Source organism: Gymnodraco acuticeps, unplaced genomic scaffold, assembly GCF_902827175.1.
Source record: "Gymnodraco acuticeps unplaced genomic scaffold, fGymAcu1.1, whole genome shotgun sequence".
Lineage (NCBI taxonomy): Eukaryota > Metazoa > Chordata > Actinopteri > Perciformes > Bathydraconidae > Gymnodraco > Gymnodraco acuticeps.
Genome location: NW_022990235.1, coordinates 3,632,380 through 3,659,420, shown reverse-complemented (window position 1 = coordinate 3,659,420; position 27,041 = coordinate 3,632,380). Strand labels below are relative to the sequence as shown.

Here is a 27,041-nt window from a genome sequence, read left to right as displayed (position 1 = left end):
GCTCCTCCAGTAATTCAACTCACATCATTTGATGATAAAAAATGGATTAAAATGTTGTTACAAATAAAGCCAAAAATGACATTGTAATATAATTCCTAATTAAAATTGTGTTTTGGAAGAGGTCAATGTCATCAATAAATCATTATTACTATTATTACATTATATAATCATTTGGGGGATAATTTAAGCATGTTACTTCTGATGAATTTTACATAAAAAGATATTTATGTAGAATTTGTGAATATAAGAATGATTCTTAATCAAAATGAAACAAAAAAATAAATAAAAGCAATGTCAACATAATGGCATGAAACAATAAGGTATAATGAAGCCATTGCATTTGATTCGATGAATTTAATTGTAATGCAATTCACAAAAAATCCTCCAGTATCTGGTCTTTTTCACATTGCTCCAAATATTTAAGTGCCCGCGTGTAAGAACAGTCAAACATATAAATTACAATTGAATGCACATCTGTGCAAGTCTAATACTTACAAAATAGTTGTGTTGGGTAGATCCATGGTGATTTATCCACAAGAGTACCGTTTGTGAAAAATAACACTAAAGATTAGACACAGTGAAACTGTGTAAAATGCCTGAAATCTGATTTCTATGTTGGCTTCTCTGACTAGTTTTGGTCTAAGTGCAGAGCAATGTCAATTTATTTTGACCAGCTGCTAACAATCAGGAAGACAGCAAAGCAGCACCAGGATTCCTCCACAATGTATGTCCCCCTGGCAACTCTTAAGGGTTTGCCAGATATAGAAGACATGATGGAAAGAGAGTGTGTGTGAGAGAGAGAGAGGCAGAAAGAGAGCGAGAGGAATAAGACTGAGAGAAAGAGAGAAGAGAGGAAGAGAGAGAAAATAGACTAAAATAGTAGAATGAAGGAAAATAAGGGTGGAGATACAGCAGAAAGGGAAGATAGGAAGAGCTTTTCTGCCACAGCCAGCTGCTCTCATGAGAACATTCTGTCACCTTCTTGATGCCAGATCCTGTGTGATCATCTATGTCCACACACATCTCATTTTTAGCAAGCACTACCTTTAACTCATTTAGTAAGCCTTTAGGAATGTAGATAAAGAATACAATTAATTATATTCAAAGAAAAAGTGATGTTTTCGTACCTGACTGTTGGAAACAGCTTGCTGATGATATGGGGAGAACCTGTTCTTGGCAGGGTCCTCTGATGTTGGGCTGAGAGGCTTTGGATCCGACATGGAGCGTTGAACACTCTTTATGGGTCTTGGTAGGCTTTGGTGACGCTGGGGTGATTCAGCAGTAAAGGCCTTCTGCTGTGGTGTAACATGGGCCTTGTTTAGTTTCTCCTGGGAGGCAAATGTTGTCTCCAGCATGCGATGAGGAGACAATGGAGATACAGGGGAGTATAGCACCTGGGGAGATTTAGGGGGCTGGCGAGATGGAGAATCATTTTGTTGATACCCAATTTCCAGTGGGTCTGGTTTCCTCCTCTCGAATTTAGCAACTCCTTGGAGCCTAGGAGACGTAGGGTCAGATGTGTTTGCACCTACTATGTGCAGACTTGTGGAGTACGGACTAATAGTTGTAGGGACACTCAACTGAGGGGCAACCACACCCTGTGACTGAGACTCTGGTTCTGTCTGGCAAGCCAGACTCTCTCCTTTGTGGGTCCTTTCAGGGGCCGCAATGTAATGTAATAGGTCAACCTTTGAGGTCTCTGCCATTGTTATGTGGATTGCAGGCGAATTCCTTCCTAATTGGTCAGGCTCTGTTTGGCATGATGAATCATTTGTGGTCTGACTAGCTATACTTGCAGAAGCCACTTTAGATGATGCTTCTGATTTAGCCTCACCACTAGACTCTGAGTGCTTGGATACACGTGATCGCCTGCGCCTCACTGGCTGCTGGTCCCATTCTCCCTGGTCCTCCTCGTCAGTCTGCACACTGCTGTCTGCAATACGCCTTGTTCTCCTACGTCTGTTCATGAATCGGTCCTCTCCATCTTCATCATCTGTTTGCACACAGCTGTCTGTAATCTTTTTCCCAGAATCCTCCTCTGAGCCATCTCTCAGCCGAGGCATGGAATTCTGCTTTTTCATTGTCTTGGAATCAGCTTGTTTGTCACTGCTTCTCAAAGACATCTCAGAGGCAGAACTTTGAATAGGTCGAGCAGCCACCACAGCTTGGACCACTTGTCCATCCTGCCAAAATTGAACACTCTGTGCATCTTGTTGAATAACCCTACCACTCTGGTCACAAATAATGAAACCTTGAGGGGCCCCTCCTCCAACAACTACCCCTTGTATAGCACCCTTAGCAGTTGATGCTGCTGCGGCCACCACCGCTGATGCGGCGGCTGCCTCTGCTGCTGCCACAGCTGCTGCCTCTGCTGCTGCCTCTGCTGCTGCTGTCTTTTGTCTTTTCTGCTCCTCCAACTGCTGCTGGAGCTGATGTTGCAGAGATTGAATTTGTTCTAGCTGCATTCTCTGCTGGGCCAGTTGTTCTCTTTGCATGATCAGTTGTGTTTCCCGTTCTGCCTGCTGTTGGTGTAGTACTTGCTGTTTGATTGTCTGCAGTTCTTGAATCTCACGCTGAACAATTTGTTGTTCTTTTTCTCTGTGTCGCTGAAGCTCAACGCGATCCCTTTCAAGCTCCTCGTGAAGGCGTAGCTGACGTAATTTCTCTAGTTCAACCCGCTCTCGCTCGAGCTGCAGCGCATGCTCTTGTTGTTGGCTCAATCTTTCATTTTCCTTACTTGACTGAGCATCCGTGGGGGCAGAAAGTTTAGAACTCAGTGCCAGGGCAGCGCCATGTGATGTCTCTGGTTGAACCTGTGGCAGTGGTTGAGATTGACTGATGGGTTGTCCTTGAGGTTGAGTTTGAGTCAAAGATAGAGGTTCAGTTTGAGTGTGTAGGTGGGTTTGAGTGGGTAGGTGGTGTAGCTGCATTTGAGCCTGCACTGGCTGGACAGATGGAATTTGGACTTGAGCTTGAGAAAGGGACGCAACATTCTGTGAGGTAAAGTGAGTCCGATCTGTCTGTTGATCTGCCATAGACTGCATACTAGATGCTGGTAAATGTTGTGCTCCCAAGTGTGCCACAGCTTGGGTGGGTGGAATGATTGCAGCTGTTTGTGCAGCGACTGTTGTTAAAGGCTTTCCAAGGTACACAGGAGTTTCCTGCTGTGAGCTGTTTGTATCAGGCACACTTCCTGATGGTGTAGCTGAAGTAGGATACTGATTTGGGGGAGGGTAGGAATACATTCCCTGTGTAGACAGAGGCATTCTGGGAGTCACTTGAGGCAACCTGGTAAGGCTAGCCAATGGTACAGCAGTCACACCGGTTGGGTATGGTCTGCAAACTCCTCTAGGCATAGGACGCATGACAGAAGAAGGCTGGGTAGTAATTGGCAGGGTGGAGGCTATGGGAGTGTTAATGGTGGAATATATCATGCCATCACCTCCTCTCATAGCAGCAGGGTACAAAGCACGTATACTTGCTTGTCTAGCATTTATTAGATTTGTTAATGTTTGGCCATTTGCTGTTGGTCTTCCATCTTGGCCATACAGAAGGTTTGCTCTTATAGAAGCTAAGCTTTGCTGGAGATTTAGCCTAGCTAAAGGTCCACCCCCACCAGCCCCATATGCCAACAATTCAGGGTTATTTCCATACCGGCTTGCATACTGGTCGGCAGAGTTAAGAGCTGCACACATGCGACTGATTTCTCTGGCAGTGGTTGCACTGTACTGGGCCAGATTTGAGTCCGGTGGTCCTGATTGATCACGTGAACTGTAGGCATAGTCGGAATTTATATTTGACATGGAGCCATATCGGCGAAGGGGTAACGAAGGGCCTGAAACATCTCCTTGGTGGCGCAAGTCTGTGTAAGATCCATACTGTGCTCCAATTCCAAGGTATCCACCATCATAACCTTGATTCATGCTGCTAAGATCTACTGCCATACCCCCCTGGACATTAATCTGATAGTGTCCACCTTCAGTCATGGAGGGCAGATTGCTATCAGACATTGAAGGTTGAAGGTTGGGTGGTTGATATGGCTTATGTTCCTCTGTCACTGCTTGTGTGGCGTGAGGCTTTTGTTGTTGTTGTTGTTGTTGTTGTTGTTGTGGTTGTTGTGGTTGTTGTAGTTGTTGTTGGCTGACATTGTATTGCGGTGGGTATGGAGGGTGGTTTGCTTGGGGGGTTTCATTGGTGGGGGTTTTATCAGAGGATATATTTGTAGGCTTCTGAGTGAATGACCCTGAACATGAACCAGCAAAGGGCAATTTGTAAACAACATCACAACACGCCACCTGGTTTTCTGGTTTAATCTGACCAGTGAGATCCAAAACCTGAGGAGGGGGAGGAGGTTCTTCTCTCTTCACCAGTTGAGTCACTGTGCCCACCTGTGATGTGTTGCTTTCATCAAGTTGCACCATCAAAACATGGGGCTTACCTGTGGACAAGTTCATTATTGTTGGTTTGTTTTTAAGCTCCAAGGCATCTCCACTATAGACTTCATGGGGAGCATTAGAAGCAAGAACCCCAGACAATGACTGTGGAGCCAGCGGGGATACTCTAGGAATGGCACTAGCAGTCACTGCAGGCTGGGCACTGCTTGTCTGGCTTACTACAAGGTCTTTTTTCATCAGCAGTGGCTGGACCTGATTAGCTAAATTGTAACGAGCAAAAGAAGATTGCTGGTGGTGCTGCTGGAGCTGCTGCTCAAGAAGCTGCTGCTGTTGCAGGAGCTTCTGCTGCTGTAACTGCAGTTGTTGCTGTTGTATACCCAGGTTTTCCAGGCATGCATCAATTTTGGGAATGGATGGGTCAGTAATTGGCGGCTTGCTCTGGGTTAAACACACAGCCGATCCAACACCCTGGCCCAAATCCATACGGTTTTGCAAAGGATCTCCATACACAATTTGATGCTTAGGTCGGGACATGAACATAGAACTTGCAACTGTGACGCTAACTGTGGTCGGTGTTGATACAGATATGTGTGGTTGCTCTTGTGCATTCAGGTTCATAATAAGAGGTTGCACTGCTGTGTGTCGACCAGATAGCTGCTCTCCTCCTATAGAGTATCTCCTTGTATCAGAGGCAATGGATGTTAGGTCCATCCCTTTGTCTGTCATTATAATTGGAGCTGACCTCATTGGGGCTCTCAGATCCACCACGTTAATATTTTGATGAGTTTGACCCTGAGACTCAATTATTGAAGAGCCTTGATTATTTGAGATTCGGCCTAGATATATGTTCTCCATAGATCCACGACTGTGTGCATTTACAGTGCTCATACCAACATTAACCTTTTCAACATTTTGAGCCATCTGTGAAGAATGTTTAGGGGACCTTTTTGATGGATGCATTTGTGGTGATGTTGGGGAACTTGTTGAAGGGGGATGGGAGCTATACAAGGTTTTACAACTAATTTGTGTTGGAGATGACAAAGGGGAAGTGGAAGAATTTACAGTGATTGGCTTGGAAGGACTAGTTGTATTAGAGCCTAGGGTTATCACCATCACTGGTGAATCTTGAGAGGACTGTTGTCGTGCAAGACGAGGGGAATTTGCCCTTTGAGGTGCCTGTGCTCCATGGGTTGCTGCAGCCGATGTGCGACCTCCAGGCAAAGATGGCAACTGCCTGCCACTACTACTAGTGGGTCTTATTGGTGGCGTATGTGTTGGGCTTTGTGCTGGAGAAGCACTGGGGGAGACCGGGGGGCTGGGACCTTTGAAAAGGGAGAAGACTTTGGAGGTTAGGGACGATGCTCCAGGGTCAGGTGATGCCTGTGTTGGCCTCTGGGGGCCTGCTCTGTTGCTAGCAGGCCCTGTGCTACCTGCCTGTCGAGCTGTGGCAGTCTGATTGACTTGGGCTTTGGTTGTGGCAACACCAACAACACCTTCAATTTTGGCACTCTGTGTCATCATCCTATTTTGTGTTTCTTTTGAGAGATGCTGTGCTGCATGAATTCCTGGAATTCTTGGATCACTCCCTGTTGTGGAAAAGGACATGGGTGCAGTAACCTGTGTTGGGCTTGACCCGGGGGTTAATACAGTTCCTGCTTCAAGATTATGTTTACTGTCAGGCTGAGAAGGCCCTTTCTGCTGATTAACTGTATTTCCTTGCCTCTGCATTAGCTGTGCTTTCTTCATCATCTCCTCATAGACCTCCTCTGCACTTTTTAATGTTTTATCAGATGGTGAGGTTGCTGATGTCTTCTCTGTAGGCGAGTAAAGTGATGTGAAGGTTGGAAGGTTATATTCATTTCCTGATTTGTAAAGCTTTCCACCAATCATTTCATAGCCCTCTGCCTCTGAGTCCATAGATGGTGAGTATTCAGAACATGATGATCTGTGAAGTTCTTCCATCTCTGCAGCCTGCCTCAGTTCTTCTGTTGGTGATGCGTCCTCAATAGGTGAGAGATTACTAGGGGGAGTTTTGGATCTTTCCCTGCGTCTCTGTGCCCGTAGTTCCTCTTTATCCCTCTTGGTTTTTCGAGCAGTACTTCGGATTCTCTGTTGCTCTAGATCTCTCATCTGCTCCTGTTCTCTTAGTAGTTCTTCCTCTTCTCTGAGCTCATCCTCTTCAGATGAGTCCTCGATGGTTGGCAGCAGTGGCCCATGTGACCGATGTCGAGCCTTCCTCTGCTGCTTTGCCTCCTCTAGTCTTGCCCTACGACTAGGACTGCTGTCACTGTCATCCTCCATGGAGGACACAGATGTAGGGGAAGTTCCAGAGGTGTAGCTGGGAGTGGTTGCAGGTAGGGTCGATGAATATTCTCCCTTAGACCGCTCCTCAGGAGAACCTGTCAGACTCTCCATCTCTAGCTCTGGTTCTCGTAGGTCATGCTCTGTACTGAGCTCCATGTCTCGGTTGTAGCTGTTGGTGTTATTTAGCTCAATGGTCTTAAAACGGCGCAGGCCTCCGGCCATTACAACATCTTCTTCTTCATTTGACGCTGATGCCTTGGTGTCATCCTCAAAACTGTTAGATTGTTGAGAGAGTCGTCGTCTCTCTTTGCTTAAATCTCCACTTGCTTTATGTCCCCTTTTTGGCTTTTGGTTCTCATGTTCTTCCATCTCCTCTTCATCTGCACTCATCTCCATAATTTGCCTCCTCATGAACTCCTCATCTGTTAACTCTTTGTGGGACTTCTTCTGTCTTACTGGCAATGGTGAGAGACCACTTTCGCTACTGTCTTCTACATAATCATGACGAAGCTTACAACTTAGGTCATCCTCTGATTCATCCCTTGCTGCATCATCATCAGGATTGTAGTCCCGACCGTGTCCTACAGACAGCGAGTGTGGCCTGTTTGATGCTGACTTTGACTCCAGTAGAGGCTTCATGGAGCTCTCTAGCTTTTTGATTTCTGACGGGATGGAAGAACCACTGAGCTTGATTCCTTCTTCCACGATCTGTCCTGTAATCTCCCCATGAGAGCTATAGATCCCATCTGAGGAGTATCCAGTGTCACTTAGACTCTGTGTACTTGATTTGTTGTAATCCTGAAGAACGAGAGAAGACAAAAAGAAAGGTCAGAACAAAAAAATGATTTACCAACCTTGTATCCCACTTATTCATTTTATGACATTTTAATGAAACATTTGTAGATAATAAGAAGTTAAATAAATGCACTGGACCAAATACAACTGAAACAGCCTATTATTTTGACAGGAGAGAATAAATACATTGCAAAGAAAAAACAAATATCAAACCACCAAATATTGGACAACATTAGGCTAAAATCAACCCAAATGTAACTTTGCTTTGTGGTTGTACAAGACAAGGTAATATGAACTTTCATACAGTTTACCACCAAGCAACCTTTTTCCCTATGCTAAACCTTTAGACTTGTTTTTGAGTATAATGTTATTTTGTAGATTTGATAAGTTATTAATCATATTAAACTGATTTGGGTTGAGTTTGCCCTTCAACTATGTACACACAGATGGATCAATTCACTGCAGACAGAGTGAATACAACAGACAGTTAAACATACAAACATCTACAGACAAATGTCTTTCAATGACATGCTTGATTGACTTCTTTGACACATTCTCTGTTTCATTCTTCGAACCATTGAAGAATAACGAACATGCGTAGAATGCTTCGAATATCATCACGAAGCGTCACAGTAAACAACAAGGCTTGCGTTTGACACAAATAAAATAAAAGTGTACAGAACCAGTGTGAGGAATGAGTGAACAGGCTGAAAATGAGGAATTGACTGAGAGCACGGTGGTGATGATGATGATGATGAAGATGAAGATGAAGATGATGAGGATGATGACAATGATGAAAGTTATACTGATAGGAAATGATATAGATAAAGGGCGTAATATGTGGGCGTCATGATTCAAAAGGTAAATTATTAAAGTAGTGATAATAGTAAGAGTTATGACAACTTCTACTTACTAACCTAAGGTTACATAGTAATGGTGGACCGATGAATCTGATGGTTATAAAGAAAGAGAAGACCGATAAAAAGTAGAAAACAAATGTGTTACCTAAAAAAAACTAAAGAGAGATAATGATATGATGACGGCGATAAACAGTGGTGTGGAATAAATAATGAAATGTTCATGATTTGATGAAGACAAGGATGATCATGAGAAATGGTTACAGTAACTCAAATGGAGCAAAAAATATAAAAATAAAAATGATGAATCGAGAGTAACAAATGAAGGCGAAGAAGTTGCAGGTAGCTCACTTCATGGTGTCTTGACTTCTGTGTATCGTCGACTATCTTCATGTCTTTTGGTGAAGTGACAGTCTCTGACAAGGCCTTCTTTGGTGGTGCCTTGACGTCTTCTTTTAGAGATTTAGATGTGACTTTAGTCTTCTCCTGGCTCTGCATCTGTTTGCGTGCTTGGTTGTTACCTGTGGGTTTAGACTGAGTAGGTGCTGTTTTTGATGGGGTGGGAGAGGCCTTAGCCTGGTTAGGGGTAGTCTTACCGGGGGGGGCCTTGGCACCAGGAGGATGAGAAGGGCCCTTGGTCTGAGCAGAGGGCTGAGCAGACCCCTTTGTCTGAGTCAGCCCTTTAGCCTGGCTTTGGCCCTTCGTCTGGTTAGCAGACTGAACAGGGCCCTTACTCTGAGCATTTGATTGATTAGGACCTTTATTTTGAGGACCCTTACTCTGAGGTGAGGGTTGTGCTGGACCCTTAGTTTGGGAAGGTGGCTGACTCGAACCCTTAGGTTGGGGAGAGCTCTTGGTTTGAGGGGAAGCTTGGCTTGGCCCCTTGATATGAGGGGCAGGCCCAGCTTGTTTCACAGGAGAGACAGGGCCACTTACTTGGGGACCCGGTGGTTTCTGTTGTTGAGGACCTGTGGGCCTAGGCCCCAAAAGTTGATTTGGCCCTTTCTGCTGAGGTGACTGTTGATTGGCTGTAGCAGGTGACCGGGGGGATCCCATGGGCTGTGCAGTAGGAGCTGGAGTATCTCCCAGGCTTCCTGACAGAGCCCTCTGCGTCTGGCAGTTCAAGCACAGCCATTCTTTCTTCTGGAAAAACAAGAACAAAGAAAACAACAATAAACAAAAGTTGTAAGTGAAACAAAAGCAGAACAAATGATGATTATTGAACAATTTCAATTTGAATGTTATCAAATATTTGTCAATATCCATCCTAAAATGATATAGCAGGCTGTATGGAGTCTATCAGTCATGTGTTTTACAGAACTACCAAGTTGATGTTTAGTGTCTCTCAAGTAAAGTAGACGGTGGGGGGGAGGGGGGCTGACTCAGTTCAGTTACCAATGCAATGAAAAAAGGAGTGAAGAGAGACATGAAAAGTATAAGTTACTTATATATATGATTCTTTAATGGCACAACAAAAAATACTATGATAAAGTGACAAAACCCACTGATGGACAACAAACACAAAGTATGCTCATAATTGATGTTTACCTTATTGACTCTTAATGTTTCAACACATTATTTGATTATTATTTAATTAGGATTAATGGGTACAAAAATGTGCCTGATAGTTTTTTTGTTTAAAAAAAATGAAATCAGAAAGTTATTGCATTATAAACGGTCATGAGTGCCAAGTGCCAAGGACTCAGTATAGCGAGTCTGAACAACTGTTAGCTTTCAACCTTTTGAAAGCCTGTCCAAACACGGCCTTTTATCTCTTAGTGAAGACGTAATCATTTGACAAGATTAAGCACTCTCAAACAGGGTACACAGAGGAAGAGTGCTGTGTGAATACAAATGAACACATCTGATATCAGATTGGAGCGGTCCAACTGTCCATAGACATTTTATTGCACATGTTAAAACACATATAATTGCAACACCAGAGAATCATAAAAGCAGCGAGAAATATAAGTCACAATATAAATATCCATAACTCATTCCACCTGAGTCAAAGAATATGTAAATCAGCTGCACATCTCCTTCAAGGCCGTTTGTAAGAGACAAAGACAGGATATAAACATAAAGAGATTCAAAGTCAGGTCAATGCAGCAGATCGATGAAGCGGCTCCATGTTATGAAAGCTAAAAGAGGAGGCGGCACCATGTTTGTAACGCGTCCTCTGCTTCTATGATAATCATCTGTGCTCGAGGCCTGAAGAGGGAGCGCTGTTATGCCACAGACTCACTTAACAAAACAAATAACCTAATAAATGCCGCTATTGCCTGTTGCCATCTGCCCAATAAATCATTACTTTCATTGTTGTCATGCTTCAAAAACTGAATAGAGAAGTGAGAATTCAACAACATGCCTAGAAACAGCTAATTCAAGGGGGGAAATGAAGGTGTTCAATGACTGTAACAAAGGACATCTTCAGTGCAGTCCAAACAGTCAAGATGCAAGAGAAGGCGGACACAGACCATCACAGGCCACTTCTACTCTTTGTCCTGTTAAACTGCTTTGTGAAAGCAAATGAATCTACAACTAATATTTAACCACTGGTTAAATATTAATTTAATATATATAATTTATAATATAATATAATATATTAATATACTGGTGGTTGGAGACAAAGCTTAAGCCAACATTTTACAGAAGAGGAAAAAAGGAAGTGGAGGAGGGTTGAATAAACAGGAAGAAGAAAGTGGTGGGGAATCATCCTCATGACAGGAAGAACGAAGGTGGTGATGAAGATAAAGTTGTTATTTTTAACTATATGTGATGCTACTTCTTTTTACTGTATTGATTAAATGAATGCTTATCAATTAAATACATGATATTTATGTAAGGCTAGTGCAGAAAGCATGAGAACTTCATTGACCAAGTGTAATGTTTATTTAAAATAGGACTGCAACTGATTGATTTATCTACCAATGATATTTCTTGTTTAATCTAAAAAGGTTTGCTTACAAATGTCGGGGGGAAATAACAAATGTCCATCACAAGATACCAAAGTCAAAGGAAATGTCTTTAAATGTCTTGTATGGTCTGAATGACAGCCGAGAATCAAAAGATACCCAGTTAAAAGTCAAAGAAGTCTATGTGTGGAGCAAATATTACATTTACCAAGCTTGAACGTGGATATTTCTATTTGACAAAAAAAAAAGCAAATATGTCCAAGTTGATGTCTTTTAACGTCTTATTTTGTCTGAAAAGTCTAAAACTCCACAAAACTAACAGAAGAATGTGCAGAAACTCTCAAAAATAATATGAAAATTGTGATTAATTCAGACTTTCTTCTGTTGGTATTAAGTAAATTAGAGCCTTTATGCAACATGAGTGTTAAATTATGCAACTGCTTCGTTTAGAAATGATGCCATTTGAATCATGAATACTGTGAAAATATGCAGGTCAGTAAGGATAGTGCTGCAGCACACTAACGAATAGTGTTGGCATTTTTCAGCATAAAAGGACATAAAATAAGAGCCTGCAAACACGTGCCTCGTTAAAACAACATTTCAAGTAAACACCGGGGACTATATGATAACTGTCATCCTTCAACTTTACTTTAATAGTTTAACAAAGTAACCTTTCTAAAATACCATAACTGCCTAAAACAAAAGTAATGGAAAAAAAAGACAGAAACGGTGGCTTCATTTAAAATCGGTTTGTAACATGCTATTTTTCCGTTCAAGATAAAACCTTTCTTAATGTTCCCGAATCCTACATGAACCTACATGAAGCATGGAGGGAGCCATTGGCATGCCAAACAGACAGACTTGCTTTGTTTTCATCTCTCTCAAGTACTCTACTGAGAAGCTATATATAAACAGGTGCAGTACGCTCAGAACTAGCCATCTGTGCCGGTTTGTTACACATACTACTGTACAAAAAAAGAATTTTGTGGAAATGTCAGAAACGAACGTCTGCAATTTCCTCAAAACACCATCAAATCAGCTTTTAGCGTTTTGAAGTGTCATGAAGCAGAATCTTATTATATACCTTAATTACATACTATATTATCCTTTTTCCGTCACCAAGAAGCTTTCTTCCTGCCATGTTGGCACTGCCACACTCCCATCTTGGCTCCTGAATCAGCATAACAACACTGCGTGGGTAAACGGGAGAGAGGAGCGAGGCCAAACTGGAGCTGGGAGTAGCAAATTATTCACGTAGAGTGCTTTAGCTTGTACAGCAGTGAAGCATGTGGGCTGTGCTTCCCACCTCGGCCCACACTGTGTGGAGGAAATCAGGCCTGTATAGCAGACTGAGCCTCTGCGACTCAGAGACAGGCCTTTATTGCACCCTGAAAACAGAGGAACCAATCCACTGTGGAAATCCACTTTTACTTTTTAACTGCTATCTGAGTGAGCGCACTTACAGTTCAGTACACAGAGATGAAACTACAGCTAAACAACAATAGAGACAGATCATGGAAGTTTTGGCAACAGAGTTTTTGTTTTGTTTAACTTCTTCTTCTTTTGTGGGATTTGTTCTGTGAGGGTGTGTCTTCGTGGGAGGCTTTATGTGTGTTAGTGTGTGTGAGGCAGTTGGCTCAGTTTGTTATGGAGATCATCTTGTTAGTGAACTATTAACCTCATTACATGGTTGGAGGTTAACTTGTGCTTAGTTGAGGGTGTATTACACGTTTTGCTCTGAACTGTAACTCAGATGCTACTGACAAGACTACACACTGAATGTAATCTATCAATTACATCTGAAGCATAAGGTGTTTGCTCTTATCCACTGCAACGTGCAATGAGTCAATTACAGAAGTGGCTTTCAGCATCTGGTTAAGAGATAGTAAGACAAAACACATGTTCTAAAAGAAAGTGTGTGTGCGTGTGTGTGTGTAGGTGTGTGTGTGACGTGTGTGTATATGTGTGTTTGTTAGATTGGTAGTGAGATCACCTTGTTGGTGAATTGGTAACCTCATTAATCAGCAGGATATTAGCAGGTCTATTTGGTGGACTGTGCACTGAACTCAACTACAATGCTTCCACTTCAGTCCTGTGTACTTTTGTTGTCCTTACTGTACAGTGTTTCCCACAGAATTTGATTCCATTTGTGGGGGCACCGCACCACCCCCCTTTTATGAGATCCATTTGTGGCGAATTATATTTTATTGTGGTGGCCCGCCACAAATAAATCAATGTGGAAAATACTGCTGTATATCAATTAGTTATTGCTCCTGTTCATATAAACCATGTCTGAATAATGATATGGTGTCCCTGATCTCAATTCACCTCTTCACTTTGAAAAAAACAAAAACAATTAAGAAACATCTATACCATATAAAGCATACAAATACACTGCAAACACAGCCAATACAGAAATGCACTGAAGTTGACTACCAATACATGGCGTTGAATAATGAGCCGACAGCTTAATTTGTATTTAAGTTTAAATGTGCTGATCGTATGATTATGATATTGCTGCAGACATCTGCATGCCTGGGTGTGTTTGTCGGTTTTTCAGCGTTCCCAATGTTTCATCTTTGGCTGTTTTCTATATCTGTTACGCTGAATGTGTATTGAAAAAAGTAAAGGATTCTGCATATGTGAGATTGTTAAATAAATGTAATATCAGAACACACATAAAGATAGAGATGCAGTGCAGTTCTGTACTGTCCAGTACTGTAATTCACTAGAACATTTTAAATATACAAATATAGCTGGTGCATTGTGGAGTGGCTCCTTTACTTTACAGTTGTACATCTCTGCATGTTACACCATTTACCAAGAAAACTATTTGAAGCTTGTGATGTCCACAATGTTTGAGATGTAAAGTATACATATTGGGAGGCGTGTGGCGCAGTGGATAGAGCCTTGGTGTTGGGATCAGGGGTCACAGGTTCAAACCCCACTGCAGTCAGCATGTCATTGTGTCCCTGGGCAAGACACTTCACCTCAAATTGCTCCTGTGGGGATTGCCCACAGTATTGAGTATGTAAGTCACTTTGGATAAAAGCGTCTAACAAGTAACATATAATGTAATGTAATGTGAATTCTGTTTCATTTTTTTAAATTTAATTTTGACAAGATACCAAGACTGGAGTGGAGAGAGCAGTTATTGAGTGAAGCTGAATCTGCCATAAGAAGCAAAGGTGGATAGTGTTAACACCGGCAGTGAAGTGATGCTCCATCCAATCATCTCACAGCTGGAATAGCTGCCCTTTCACTGTCAAAATAATGAGAGATTGAACACTGCAGGTTACCACAAGGAAAAGGTCAGAGAGATTGATCCCATTCTCATAGATTGATCCCGCTCTCAGAGAAGCTTGCTGAGACATTACACCCATGATCACTCACGTGTGTGTGTGTGTGTGTGTGTGTGTGTGTGTGTGTGTGTGTGTGTGTGTGTGTGTGTGTGTGTGTGTGTGTGTGTGTGTGTGTGTGTGTATAAAGTGAACTGAAAGTGTGCATGCAAGTATGTGTGGGACTATATTTGCATTTTTCGATGTCTATGCTAATGTGGTTAGGTATTAATTAACTAAATTATATAACAGGGCAAATAGATTAATTATCCAGACTGCTATCCCCTAATGACAAGCAAAGCTATGCACAGGTGTGTGAATTACAACTTAAAGCTCTCAAATGGGGCTTCATTTGATTAACGCATGTACCATCTTGAATTAAAACTAACTATGTTTACCGTCTAACTCAATTTAGAATGATCCAATAAAGGCAAAAATGACTTGAATGTGTTGGTGCAAGAAGACCAAGCTCTTATAAGTACCAGACAAACTACAGGCTATTTGGTAAAAGGTGTTTTAAAACGTGTTAACAAAACAACTATACAGTACAAAAGTTTGCTTACTTCAGGTAAACGTGCACAACCCCTGCTGGTATCGGAGTTTGTCCACTGTGTCGCTAAATGTGTCATTGCATGCATACTGTCACATACTGTAGTAGTGAAGTATCTTTTTTTTCTTCCATAGATGCTGTTGGAACTGAAGTGAGAAAATATGGCATGTAGGACAGTACATTGTGTTTTGTTGCAGTTAATTCATGTGTGTCCCTTTTTATCTCATTTGTCTTCATTTATATCTTTTGAATGATACTGTAGTAGTGATATCATTATATTGCCTAATCCCAGTGGAATAGTGACTCCACCCTCTAGCTGAAATGCAGCCCTGTAGTCTTTCTTTTTATGCTGAGAACTTTTCTACATGAGAAGAGGTGGCTACTGAAAAGCATTTTCCTTATGAAGACATATCTACTAAAGTAAAAATGACCCCAGTGGAAATGTTGATCTACCCTAAAATAACTAAACTACACGATTCCCTTTCCTCCACAATGGCTAAAATAAAAAGGTCACATTGTTCAACAGCTCAACTCAAAATCCTTTTCATTAATTGTCTTTTTTTACCGGCAAAAATGAAACTAAAGGCCCAAGTCCCCAAAATTAACATTTCAAAGAAAAGTACACAGATAACAGACCTACAGAGCCAAACTGCTGGTATGATATGGAGAAGAGCTGTAACACTTTCTACCCATGGAGGGAGCCAGAGAGCACAGCATTTCATCGAGAGATACTGTATGGAGCCTGTGGGAGCACACACACCCACACAACAACATGCTCTCACAGAGTCAGACTCAAGCACACTGATAAATACTGCACTTGCGCTGGGCTGCATAATTAACAACAACCTTTTTAAATGAATCTTATTTCCTGCAATATTGGCAGTGACAGTCACACCCCCTTCCACTTGACTTCTGACACACACACATCCGTTTATTTAGATTTCCTGATCAGCAGAGTGTATGTATGCCCACACATGTGTAGGCAGACATACTGTGTGTAGCCTGCACAACCTCAGTATCCCACCCCTCACTGTCAGTCAACTCACAGCAAGAGACTGTCCCCTGCATGGTGTCTCTGCCAGGGATGAGACCACAAGCTGGGCAAAGAAATGTCATTAAGTAATGTCATTAAACACAGTCACAAACCTTACCGAGATATAACAGTTTAAACAGAAAGGAAAGACAGACAATTTCCTACAGAGTAATTGTTTTTATGCCACAATGAAGATCACAAATGAAAAACAGAACTGAGTCAATGTCAGAAAGATAGCCAACAACTTCTGCGAGGAGCAAATGGAAGCATGACAGCAACGCAAGGCAACATAAATCCTTTGTCATGCATCATGTGTAATCCTCTCTGCCAAAGTTTGACTTGTAAATGTCAAACGTTGTCAACCCTCCATCGTTCAAAAGTTATCCTAATCGTAGCCTTCGCGTTTTTACCATCAAAACAACTTCCGTCATTATCTAAATGTAAAAACTATTTCACAGTGTACACAAGTGCTGACCACGTCAACCTTCAAAGTAAGAACTGAACAGAGGAAAACCATGTCAAAACAAAGGCAGAAATCATCATAATAATCCTTCGAGTTCTGTCTCACCGAGATTAATGAGGCGTACAACAGAGGAGGTCATAATTAATCTGTAACAAGTGAAGGTCAGGGGAGCAGAGGGTCAGTGTGAATTATTAACTACAGCATGCAGGGGCGCGCTGCCAAGCAGGTGGGAATGGGGTGAGATTAAGGTGAGTGGGGAAATATGTCTCGCACTGTATGGTGCCCAGACACATACACACACTCATTTCATACAAAGAGCAAAAGAGCAGAGAAACACCCCGAGTATGGACATCAACAAATGCAGCAGTAGCATTCAAAGGCTACATTTAATCAGATGTAATTCCCTACAAATCACCATACTCACTTTATTCAATCTTGATACAACGCCATAATATTCACATACAAATCAAAGATCAGCAGAGCAGGTTACTCTATTAAAGCCCTATCAGAGCCATTTAAACCTGTGAGCAGTAGTTTGAAACTACCAAGTGCGCAGCGCTAGGCGTGAGCGAGCACATGTCACAGCAGAGTGCCAGGCTGTGTCACACCACGCCGGGCTCTGACAGGTCAGGCAGAGTCAGCAGGTATATAGGTTAATCCCCTGGGACTCCTTCAATGGGGACACGTGGTCAGGCCTGTGGATTAGTGAGGAAATGAAGGATCATCCACTGAGGAAGCAGGACTCAGCTACAGTCACAGTGACTCATACTATACGGATCCACTCTGTGCATTCAGAGGAAATATATAGAAAATTGAGAAGCATGTTCAATAGGCCATCCTGCAGGTAGACCATTTCTGAGAAGTCACTGTTTTGAACTTTTATTCATATTTAAAAATAAGACAATTATTTTAAAAACAATAGTAGTTATAGTAGTAAAGCTGTAAAAAAAGACTAAAAAGCTATTTGTACTCAGTTCTACTGAAAATCTAAACATGCTTTATGCTCAAAACTCAGCAAGCAAGCCTCTACACATCCTGCCACTGACTGTGTCCATACACTTTGGACTTACAATCAAACACAGCTAGCTGCTATATATTTCCTCAAGACTAGGAGTATACAGCCAACGGCTGTGTAACACTGTCCTCAGTTAAAGAGGTGCTATGAGCTTAATTATATCGCAAGCATGCTAACATGCTCACAAAATGCCCTGGCTATCCATTCATTTATAAAATAGGTCTGGACTAAAGCAGTAGATCAATTTGTCGACTGACGGCTGAACATCATTCTGATTTAAAGTGTAATTCTGCTTGCATGGATTAAAAGAGATATATTTAAGTCAAAAATGTGCATGGTTTATTCTTATTCAGCTTATACTATGCCTAACTTGATGTACATAAAGAAGTACATTAACAATATTTTAAAAGTAGAAGACTTATCCAAAACATTGGAAAGCTACATATGAAATTATTTTTTATAGTGTCTTGCTCCAAGAGAACAGCATGTCATTTGCCATTAAGTGTGTGTGTGCATGTCCTGTCCTGAAGGGTCTGCGTAGCATAGGGTGAGGTCATGCTTCTGCGCTTTATTTGACTTAATCTGTCTGTTTGTATTTGTTTTAACGAGCCAACCGGTTTCCTCTTTTGGCCCAGCACACAGGAAGATGTCAGTGACACTGTCCTGCCTCAGAAGGGGCTCACAATACATACATGAGACACAGTCAAAAGCAGCAAGACATCCCATTGATCCCAACAGATAATTCTGTCTTAAAGCATGTTTATACATATCTTCATTTTAAACCGAAACAGAGTGGTAGATATATTTTCTGCTTTATAATATCCTGGCAGGTTTACATTTAGAGAACACTTTTCAAGCACATTGTTATAGTATTGGTTCTGTAAAATTATCAAGCCATTTCAATAGGAACAACCTTTATTTTAATGTCTCTTTTAGTTTAAAAATGTGTTTGGGCATTAAGTAAAAGGTTTAATCTTAGAAACGACCTAAAAGGGACCTTAGAAAGTGTCTGCAGCAGCTTTTTAACTAAGCTACTAATATGGCATATAATAACCCTAATCCATCGCCTCCATAATGTCTAAATATAACTAAATATTTAAGAGAGATTGTGGATCCCCCTCTTTCATCCCTCAAATAAGTGAAATATTTCCTAGAGGACAAGAACAATCCAATATCCCAGTTCACACACTTCAGGACAGCAGTCAGGGGACGACTGCAGCTGTTCTGAAGGCACAGGATGGTTCAGTGTTTTCTCCGTTGTTTTGTTTTGGTGAGCCTTTTAGCTCAGCTCTGCTAATTTGCCCTGAGAATATTAAATACGTCTTGCTGTGTTTATCCTTCTGCAATATTGAAAAAGCACCCAGAGCTGCAGCACACAGCTCAGATTAGTTTAATGAATGCACCTCTCTCTGTGGTCAAACTGTCTGAGCTGTGCAGTCACTAAGAAGTAATGCAGTTTATGTTCACCTTCCTACACTACTGACCTTATATTTCCTGTCTCATTCGCTGTTCTACGCCTTTTGATGCTTTAATCAGGATATACGCTTTATGTCAGCAAGATAACAAGACAGATGATCGGCATTGTCACTTGATAAGATTACGGCAGTAATGTATGTAATGTACATACAACAGTATAGTTTGTCTGCAGCATCATGGAGAGGATAGGGGATACCATGGATAATTAGCTCACTGCTTTTGACACACAGGAAGATTTGACTAGCATTTTTGCTAAACGCCTCCTAGGCTGAAACAGAATTAAGGCAGTGGCAAAATAACATTCAAACCTCCAAACATAAATCTGTTTTCTAAAATGTTAATCAAGCAGCAAAACAAACCTCATTTTACACTGTGGTTGGCAGCCAAGCCCAAACAAGTCATGTGTATTATCGCATATGTCTGTCCCCAGGACAAGTTAATCAGGCTGTCTCCTCGGCCTGTTTCATTTTAGATGAGATTCTAATACTTCTGCCAGGCGAATTTACAGCTATCAGCCAAGCAAATACAATTCATGTATCGCACATCTATCTTTTAGACAAGTTACTCAAGCTTTAACATATCACCAGCAGTGAGCACAAGTCAGGTGATTACTTTACTAAAATGAGTCCAGCAAACATATATGTGTGTTTACTCTACACTAGTCTTTCAGACAGGTTGTTCCTTGTTCATGTGACTCGATGTACAAATAACACGTTTAGCAAGTCCGTAGGGCAGAGCGGGCATCAGCATCCTTTGAGTAAGAATGGGACTTGTACATACAGTATAGGAGTAGTAAATACATACCTCAAATAAAAAGACATAATTCACTTCACAATATGTGTTAATTACAACAGCAGAAATGGCAGATGCAAGCCTTTGAGAACACTTCAAATGAACTGAAACATAATGTGAGAAAAGTTTATGTCAATTGGCTATATCCAGAAAATAAAAATAGTTGAAAGCACCTGAATTAATTTTAATCTATAATCAAAAATATGAATGACAACATGCAAAGCCAAAGCTCAATTCTGATTGGTGTACAGAAATGGCTAATGTCAATTCTCCAATTCAGTCCCGCCCACTTTCAAAACCACTTAAAAGCACAGTTAAATAAATGAAATATGCATATATTAATCTGTAAAGTAAAAAATTCAACCTATTGTTATTAGATACTCTGATACAGCTTTTTACACTGACTGGTATACAAAGCGTATGCATGAATAGTCCTGTTTTCAAATGGAAAAAAAACAATACATTTGAGACCAAACCCCCTATATTTGTGAAGTGAGATGTTTATTGGAAAACGACAGTGACCAAGTGAACCCATTAAGCACTAGTATCCTCCCTTGTGTTGTTGTGTCACGCCCTCAGCAGTAAACTGTAATGGCAGTGGAGCCACAGTGTCTTTGCTCATGGAGGCAGTGGGAGGACCGTCTCTTTGGCTGAGGGTAATGATCCTCGTGCTGCTTTTGCGATTGTTAATACTGCTCTCAGGCCAGACCCCCACAACTGATGTGGTCATCTTCACTGCTGCCCGACAGCTGCAGCACTGAGAAGATTAGAAAGGGGTTAAATGTAATATCTGAGCGATCAGTGAGCTTTATCTCTTTCAATTTGTCTCTCAATCTCCTGCTCTCTTTCATTATAGTTCTCCCTCTGTCTGGCTGTGTTTTTTTTGTTCCCCTGAAATACAACTACACGTCTCTGTTCCATAATCTCACATTTGTGTCGCCAGCCTTTTAGTATTTGCCGACTATAAGCATAGCGCACACTCAACTAACCCCATCCTTCTTTCTTAATGCCAGCATTAGGGAGTAGTATCATGCCTGAGGTGCTGCCGGGAAGAGAGAGCGGTACCGATGAGGCGGGTGAAGTGATGTGTGGAGACAAGAGGGCCCAAAAGCAGGGGTGGGAGGACTGCTCCGGCCCACCTCTGTGGCTCTGACAGTGAGGATAGGCCCGGCACTGCCAGCGGCCCCTGGAGCAGAGCTAAAGCTTGTTAGCATAGCCACCAGGCCTTGAGGATGATGAGTTCTGAAGAGGTGATTAAGCCATTGCTGAGGTCCCTTGTATAGGCTTCAAAGCTCATACACTGAGTAGGCAGGAAAGGAAGGGCATTTGAAGATAGATACACGGAAAAAGGACTGGAGGGGTTATTCAAGTTCAATATGGTCACTGGGCTCTTACATAGACTTTCATCAAGAGAGCTGCGGGTAGAGGCAGGGCGTGGGCGGGTCGAGGGTGACCTCAGAGACATCTCGTGAAAAACACTAGATTAGCAGAAAAAGGCAGAATAAGGTACGTGAGATGCAATCCTGCCTGTCGTGAGGGGCTGATCCTTTTAGATGTTCCTCTCCTTTCAGTCTCAGGTTTGGATTCAGGAAACACAGTTTGACCGTTCAAAAATCTTATGAAGCACGAGCCAGATAAGACTAGAATGTATAAGCAGTTGTGGGAGCACTGGATCTCTCAGCAGGTCTGTGATGTACAGAACTAAGCAAAGTGTGTACATCTCCAGCTCAGACTGAGCACAGAGCCTGCCGCCAAACACAAAGGTCCCAGAGAGGAGAGTGAGTGGCATTTAAGCCCCAGACCAGCGAGCCATCTGTGCTGGGTGCCACATAATCTCAACAGGAAGCTGGCGCCGTTGTACATCACATCATCTTCCTGTCTTCTAATCTAACGCAGCACAGTCACACAAACTGCATTTTGTCAGTGAGCACATTGTGGCGTAAGAATTTGGGATGAACATGCCTCGTGAAATTTAAATTGAACACGTACCGCATATTTAGAAAAACAGGGTTTATGTGAAAAAACCTTTGTTTCATCATTATATTTTTTTCAGCGCTAACATATTAATCAGACAAAGTCAAAATGGTCTCAGTTTAATCATCCAACAAGGCTTACTATTCTCAGATGGCACTCATTTGTGTGGGTGGATCTTTACAATGGTGTGTTGGGGTTAAGCATCATACTCGAGGGGATCACTACACTCCCTCAACACGGATTACACACTCAACTATTATCTCCTTCTAAAAGACCCCCCCCCCCCCTACAGAACACACACACATGCAGCAACACACCCGTCTCTGTCTCTTTTGGTTTGTATCACCTCTCATAGACACTCTGTCTTATTCTGTGCAGGGTTTTAAAATGCTCACCCTGATGTTGCTGCTAAATCAACAGAGCGTGGACAGAATCAAGAGGGCTGAGTACCCGTGTTGCAATGTCAACTGCAAGCGATTCAACCAGAAGTAATTGCCAATTCAATCAATGTGTCAACAGCAAGCAGTAGACAGGAGGAAGAGGAATGCAAACGGAGGGAGAGGAGCACTGAAACATGGACAGAGAAGGAGAGAGCTTGTGTATATCCAACAACCTGACAACAACTGAAACAAGAGAACCGGGTCGTCACATTAAAGGGGAACATTTCATGCATCAGACACGTCACTTAAATCTGTTTTATCTTAAAAAGATAAAGCATTAGATAAAGAGCTGACATACAAGCCAACAATTTATTATTTCTTCTGGATTACTGGCAGTTTTACAGCGAGGTGAGTCAGGAACACGCAGTTCACACATTTTAAATAATTTGAAATAACAGGAGGGTGACATGCAATGATGTGTGAGGGTCTCAATATTATAGGTGTGTGTGTACGTGTGTGTTTGCAGAGCTGGAAAATGTTTAAAGGACCAGATGCTACCATTAGCATTTTAAAATAGGAGTCAGTGGCATAATGGAACATAGGGATGGTTGAAATCTCACCGAGATGTAGTTATGGGTAATCATATTTTCTTAGTTGTTATTTGTATCTAAGTAAAGCACAATAAAATAAGTCTTTAATAATTACTTCATCAACATTTATGGTTTAACAGTAAACAAATATAGCATATTTGCATAATACTACTGAAGCTCTACTGTGTCTAATCTGAAGGTTCTAAGTACTGTGTTTCTGTGGGCGTGAAGACATGCATCCTGGCATGTACAGCATGTGAATGACGCATGTGGGCGTGTGACTCTGAAACACAGTACAAGTATTATATATGCACTGGCCTTTTACGAGAACACAGCGCATACAGGGCAAAGGAATATGGAAGTATTACAAGGTGGAAAGCAGCTGATTGAGGCTGGGTGGGTGTTTGAGACTGTGATGGTGTACCATCATCAGTTTGGGAGCAGCCAGACTGAGCATGGCAGGATTGGATGCATGATGCTGGCAGCCATCTGGCTTTGGATTGGACTCCTGAGGGAGACACAGGCTGGTGCCAACCTTCAGAACACACTTCCAGCCTGTTTGAGAAAGAATGACATGTTCATCTATTCTGTGGGTCCATGTGGGAGAGGCAACTGTGTTCCTGCAGAGTTGTGGCACATGAACAAATACTACACGTTCTACGTATGTTCACTGTATGCCGGTGGAGTCTTCAAGGTCACTGCATTTGAAAGCAAATTGTATAATTTTATTAATCGGGTATTTGTATAGCTCTCAGAAGCTGTTTGATTGAAGTGTTTCTTCAACTGAGTCACAGTACGCTACATTTCATTAAGAAATGTTTGAAAAATCAAAGATTAAACATTTATAATTTCACATTTTAAGGCTACATTTCATGCTATCTGTATTTTCTCATTATCAAAATGGCATTGTGTGCTAACTAAACATCCTGTGTTCTCAGCACAGAAAACTGAGTCAATATATAGATACTGCAGACGGTGTTGCACACTGTTGAGAGTCTCTCTTTGCACAGCCTCTGACTGTAATTTATTTGTCACAGCTGAGTATATCACAGAATAAAACTGTGAGAGGGCCTTTATGTGTGTGTGTGCGTGTGCGTGTGTGTGTGTGTGTGTGTGTGTGTGTGTGTGTGTGTGTGTGTGTGTGTGTGTGTGTGTGTGTGTGTGTGTGTGTGTGTGTGTGTGTGTGTGTGTGATTATGTAAGCTTGTCACGATAATTACGTTACTGATGAATGGACACCTTGACCATCTCTGCTGGCCTCATTAAAGCTCATTGTCTTATCACGTTTGTTCACATCAGAATGTCACACACATTTTTCCCAACCATTGAAATACTGTCTCGCAGCGACAGTGATCCAGGTGAAGTTGAGACAACGTGAGGCTATGAGGTGTTTGAACAGCTACCATCCAAAACGTTTGGATTTGTTTTGCCTGTGTATTTGTGTTCTGGTAACAGTGATCAGTGGTAAGTAGCAGACAGAATGTAAAAAAATAACAGTAAATATATGTATTTAAGCTCTGTATTGTTTCTGGTTGACTAGGCCACAGTTAATCTTTACTTTCTTGACACATCACCGGTATATGCTGATATCAAACTGAAGTTTGTCTGATCTGCTTTAATCATTTAGAGGATGAGAGATAGTCTTATTAAGAAGTTTAAAAAAGCCTTTTTAGACTGAAGAGGCAAGTGTAAATGTTGGAATAAAACTGCTCTGAGTTTCCAAAGGAGTTCAATTGTTTGACATGACAACCACATTTATATTCTTAAAGGGTAAATTGGCTTTTTGTGAGTTTAAGTACAGTTGTTTTCCTCCCTGGTAAATCATATAAGATTCTAACATCTCAAATACAACCTGCCCCTGATACCAAGCTGCAAACAAACTGCAGTAAAACTAACACCTGCACGTACACATTTCTCACATGCATGCAACATACACACAGGCATTAATGCACACTCACCTTATGTGACATGTGAAATCAAACACAGCACTCTCCCTGCTCAACAATGCATGAAGTATTTATAATGTTCTCTCTCGTTGAATTATTGACGAACTATGTTTTCGGTTTCTCTACACTTTTTCTACAGTTATATTAGAAATCCAGTTATTTTCTCTAACAGTCCATTCAGGGCCTTCGTCCTGTTATACACAAAGCCACTTGTATATCATAATAATAGACATACAGTGATAGATCAGTATGCCCGCCTAACCGTGAAAGCATTATGTTATCCATGTGAAAATAAAATAGTGAGACTCCTGGGAACTGAAACCCAATGCAATGTCAAACACAAGTCCACCTGTACTTAGTTTCAAGAGGCATGACATGTTCTGCCTCTATAGGCTGGATAGTCTGTAATACTATAAGCATTTCAGTGACGAGGAGTGACATGCAGCGTATTGTCTATTAAATGAAGGAGCAGACACTCCAGCGAAAACATATTAAGTCTGTTTGCAACCATACTCTGGGGAGACGACAATGACACAAGGTTGTTTTTAATCTCCTTGAGAAGCGTAATGGGGGAGGAAACAGTCCCAAAACAAGGACATCTTATTTACTCAGTCACACAAGACTTTAAGCACTAATTGATGTGAAATATTGTGCAACGTTACAAACAGTTGGATTCCTCTCGCTCATTATCTGTGATTCCTCCTACTTCTCAATCTATCACCTCTTTCCTTTCTCTCCTCTTCCGTTCTGCCACTCTTTCTCACACAGACACTGGCATCCTTGGTCTCATCATAGATTCAAAAGGAGCTGACTATGTTTAAAAAAAAGACGATACAGCTCAACCTAATTTACTCTGAATTAATTACTCCCTCATGTGGTGACAGAATATGTATTTTCATGAATATTTCTAGCAACTTTCTGATTTACACAAGCTACAGATTTTTATTTGAAATCCTCCCATAATACTGTTACACACATACATGACAGGTTACAAGTCATGTTTTACGTGTGATAAAGTAAAGGCAATAACTATGACTATACAGTATAGCAGAACTGTATATGTTTAAATAATTTAAGCCAATTTGTATACATTTTTTTCTCCTTTGTTCATGTTTTCGCCTCTTCCTCAGTGAGGCGAAACCTGTTTTTTCTGTTTTACAGTACAGAAAAACCCTGACTTTGCCTACCGCTATTTATTGTATTAAAAAAAAAAACGTAGTCAAATGTGGGCGATGTATTTTTATTACTACCACGTAGTTTAAAAATGTTTTGTTCTTCTTAAAAATAGCGTTAATTGCCATGGCACAAACTGAGCAACTCATTTGCATTTCATCCACTTTGTCACTTTTCATTAGCTGAGCATTTCCTGAGCTGTCACCAGTGCAGGAGGACTTTGTTTACTGTAAATGTTTCATTTTATAGGAAAAATGACAAGCTTTTGAAAGATGTGGTAATCCAAGTGCAAATCAGTTTCTACCGTGCTGATAACAAGTATTGTCTATGTAGCCGAAGCCTGATAAAGCCTGTTTCTGTTTTTACCTGAATCCCTTCATTGCAACGGTATCACATATGGACGGGCAGACGGACATTTTGCCATGATGACACACAGATTTACAAGGTGAAAACCATACCTGCATCTGGTCAATATGGTATATCCTTTTCATTGTTCTCTACTATTTCAAGTCAATTGTCACAAACCAGTTGTTCAACTTGGCACAGTTTTAACTTTTAAGTCTATCATCTATAAGACCAGACCAGTGACACATGAAGGAATAAAGTACCTAAAGGCTTTTCACCACACATGATGAAAACAGGAAGAAGTGATTACAATTCAGCTTGCAACAGGCAAAAAACAAGTTTGAGAAAAAGCAGGGACAGCAAAACAGTAAAAGTTTGGAGTGATTAGGAGAAGATGAGGAGAAATAATGTGCCAAACAGGCTGTGTGGAAATCAAGCTGAGAAACCCATATTCAAAGGACAAAGCCTCACACCATGTCCAAATGGTTCTCACCCACTCTCGAGCGACCAGCCTGCCAGCTCACATGGAATAACAACAAATACGGTTCACAGGTTTGAAAAGAAAGCACCTTGTGCTGGATTGAGGCCGTGGCCATCAGCGCAGAATCACATCTAACAGATCCTCTCATAAAAACAAAGCAACATCAGTCTTAAAGTTTTATCAGACTCTCAGCATCTTAGCAGCCGAGCATGAAAGGGACG

General features: G+C 41.5%; 1 protein-coding gene across 3 annotated transcripts in view; it reads right to left on the bottom strand.

Moving 5' to 3' along the window:
* The window catches only part of bsnb (bassoon (presynaptic cytomatrix protein) b), a 66,568-nt gene that overhangs the window by 9,722 nt on the left and 29,805 nt on the right, over nt 1-27,041 (bottom strand). For all 3 annotated transcript variants that reach the window (XM_034219013.1, XM_034219014.1, XM_034219015.1), the window contains exons 4-5: nt 8,702-9,493; nt 1,128-7,496 (exon numbers count right to left, since the gene is read on the bottom strand). In XM_034219013.1, coding sequence (XP_034074904.1) covers nt 1,128-7,496; nt 8,702-9,493 — 7,161 coding nt within the window. The remainder of the gene's footprint in view (nt 1-1,127; nt 7,497-8,701; nt 9,494-27,041) is intronic.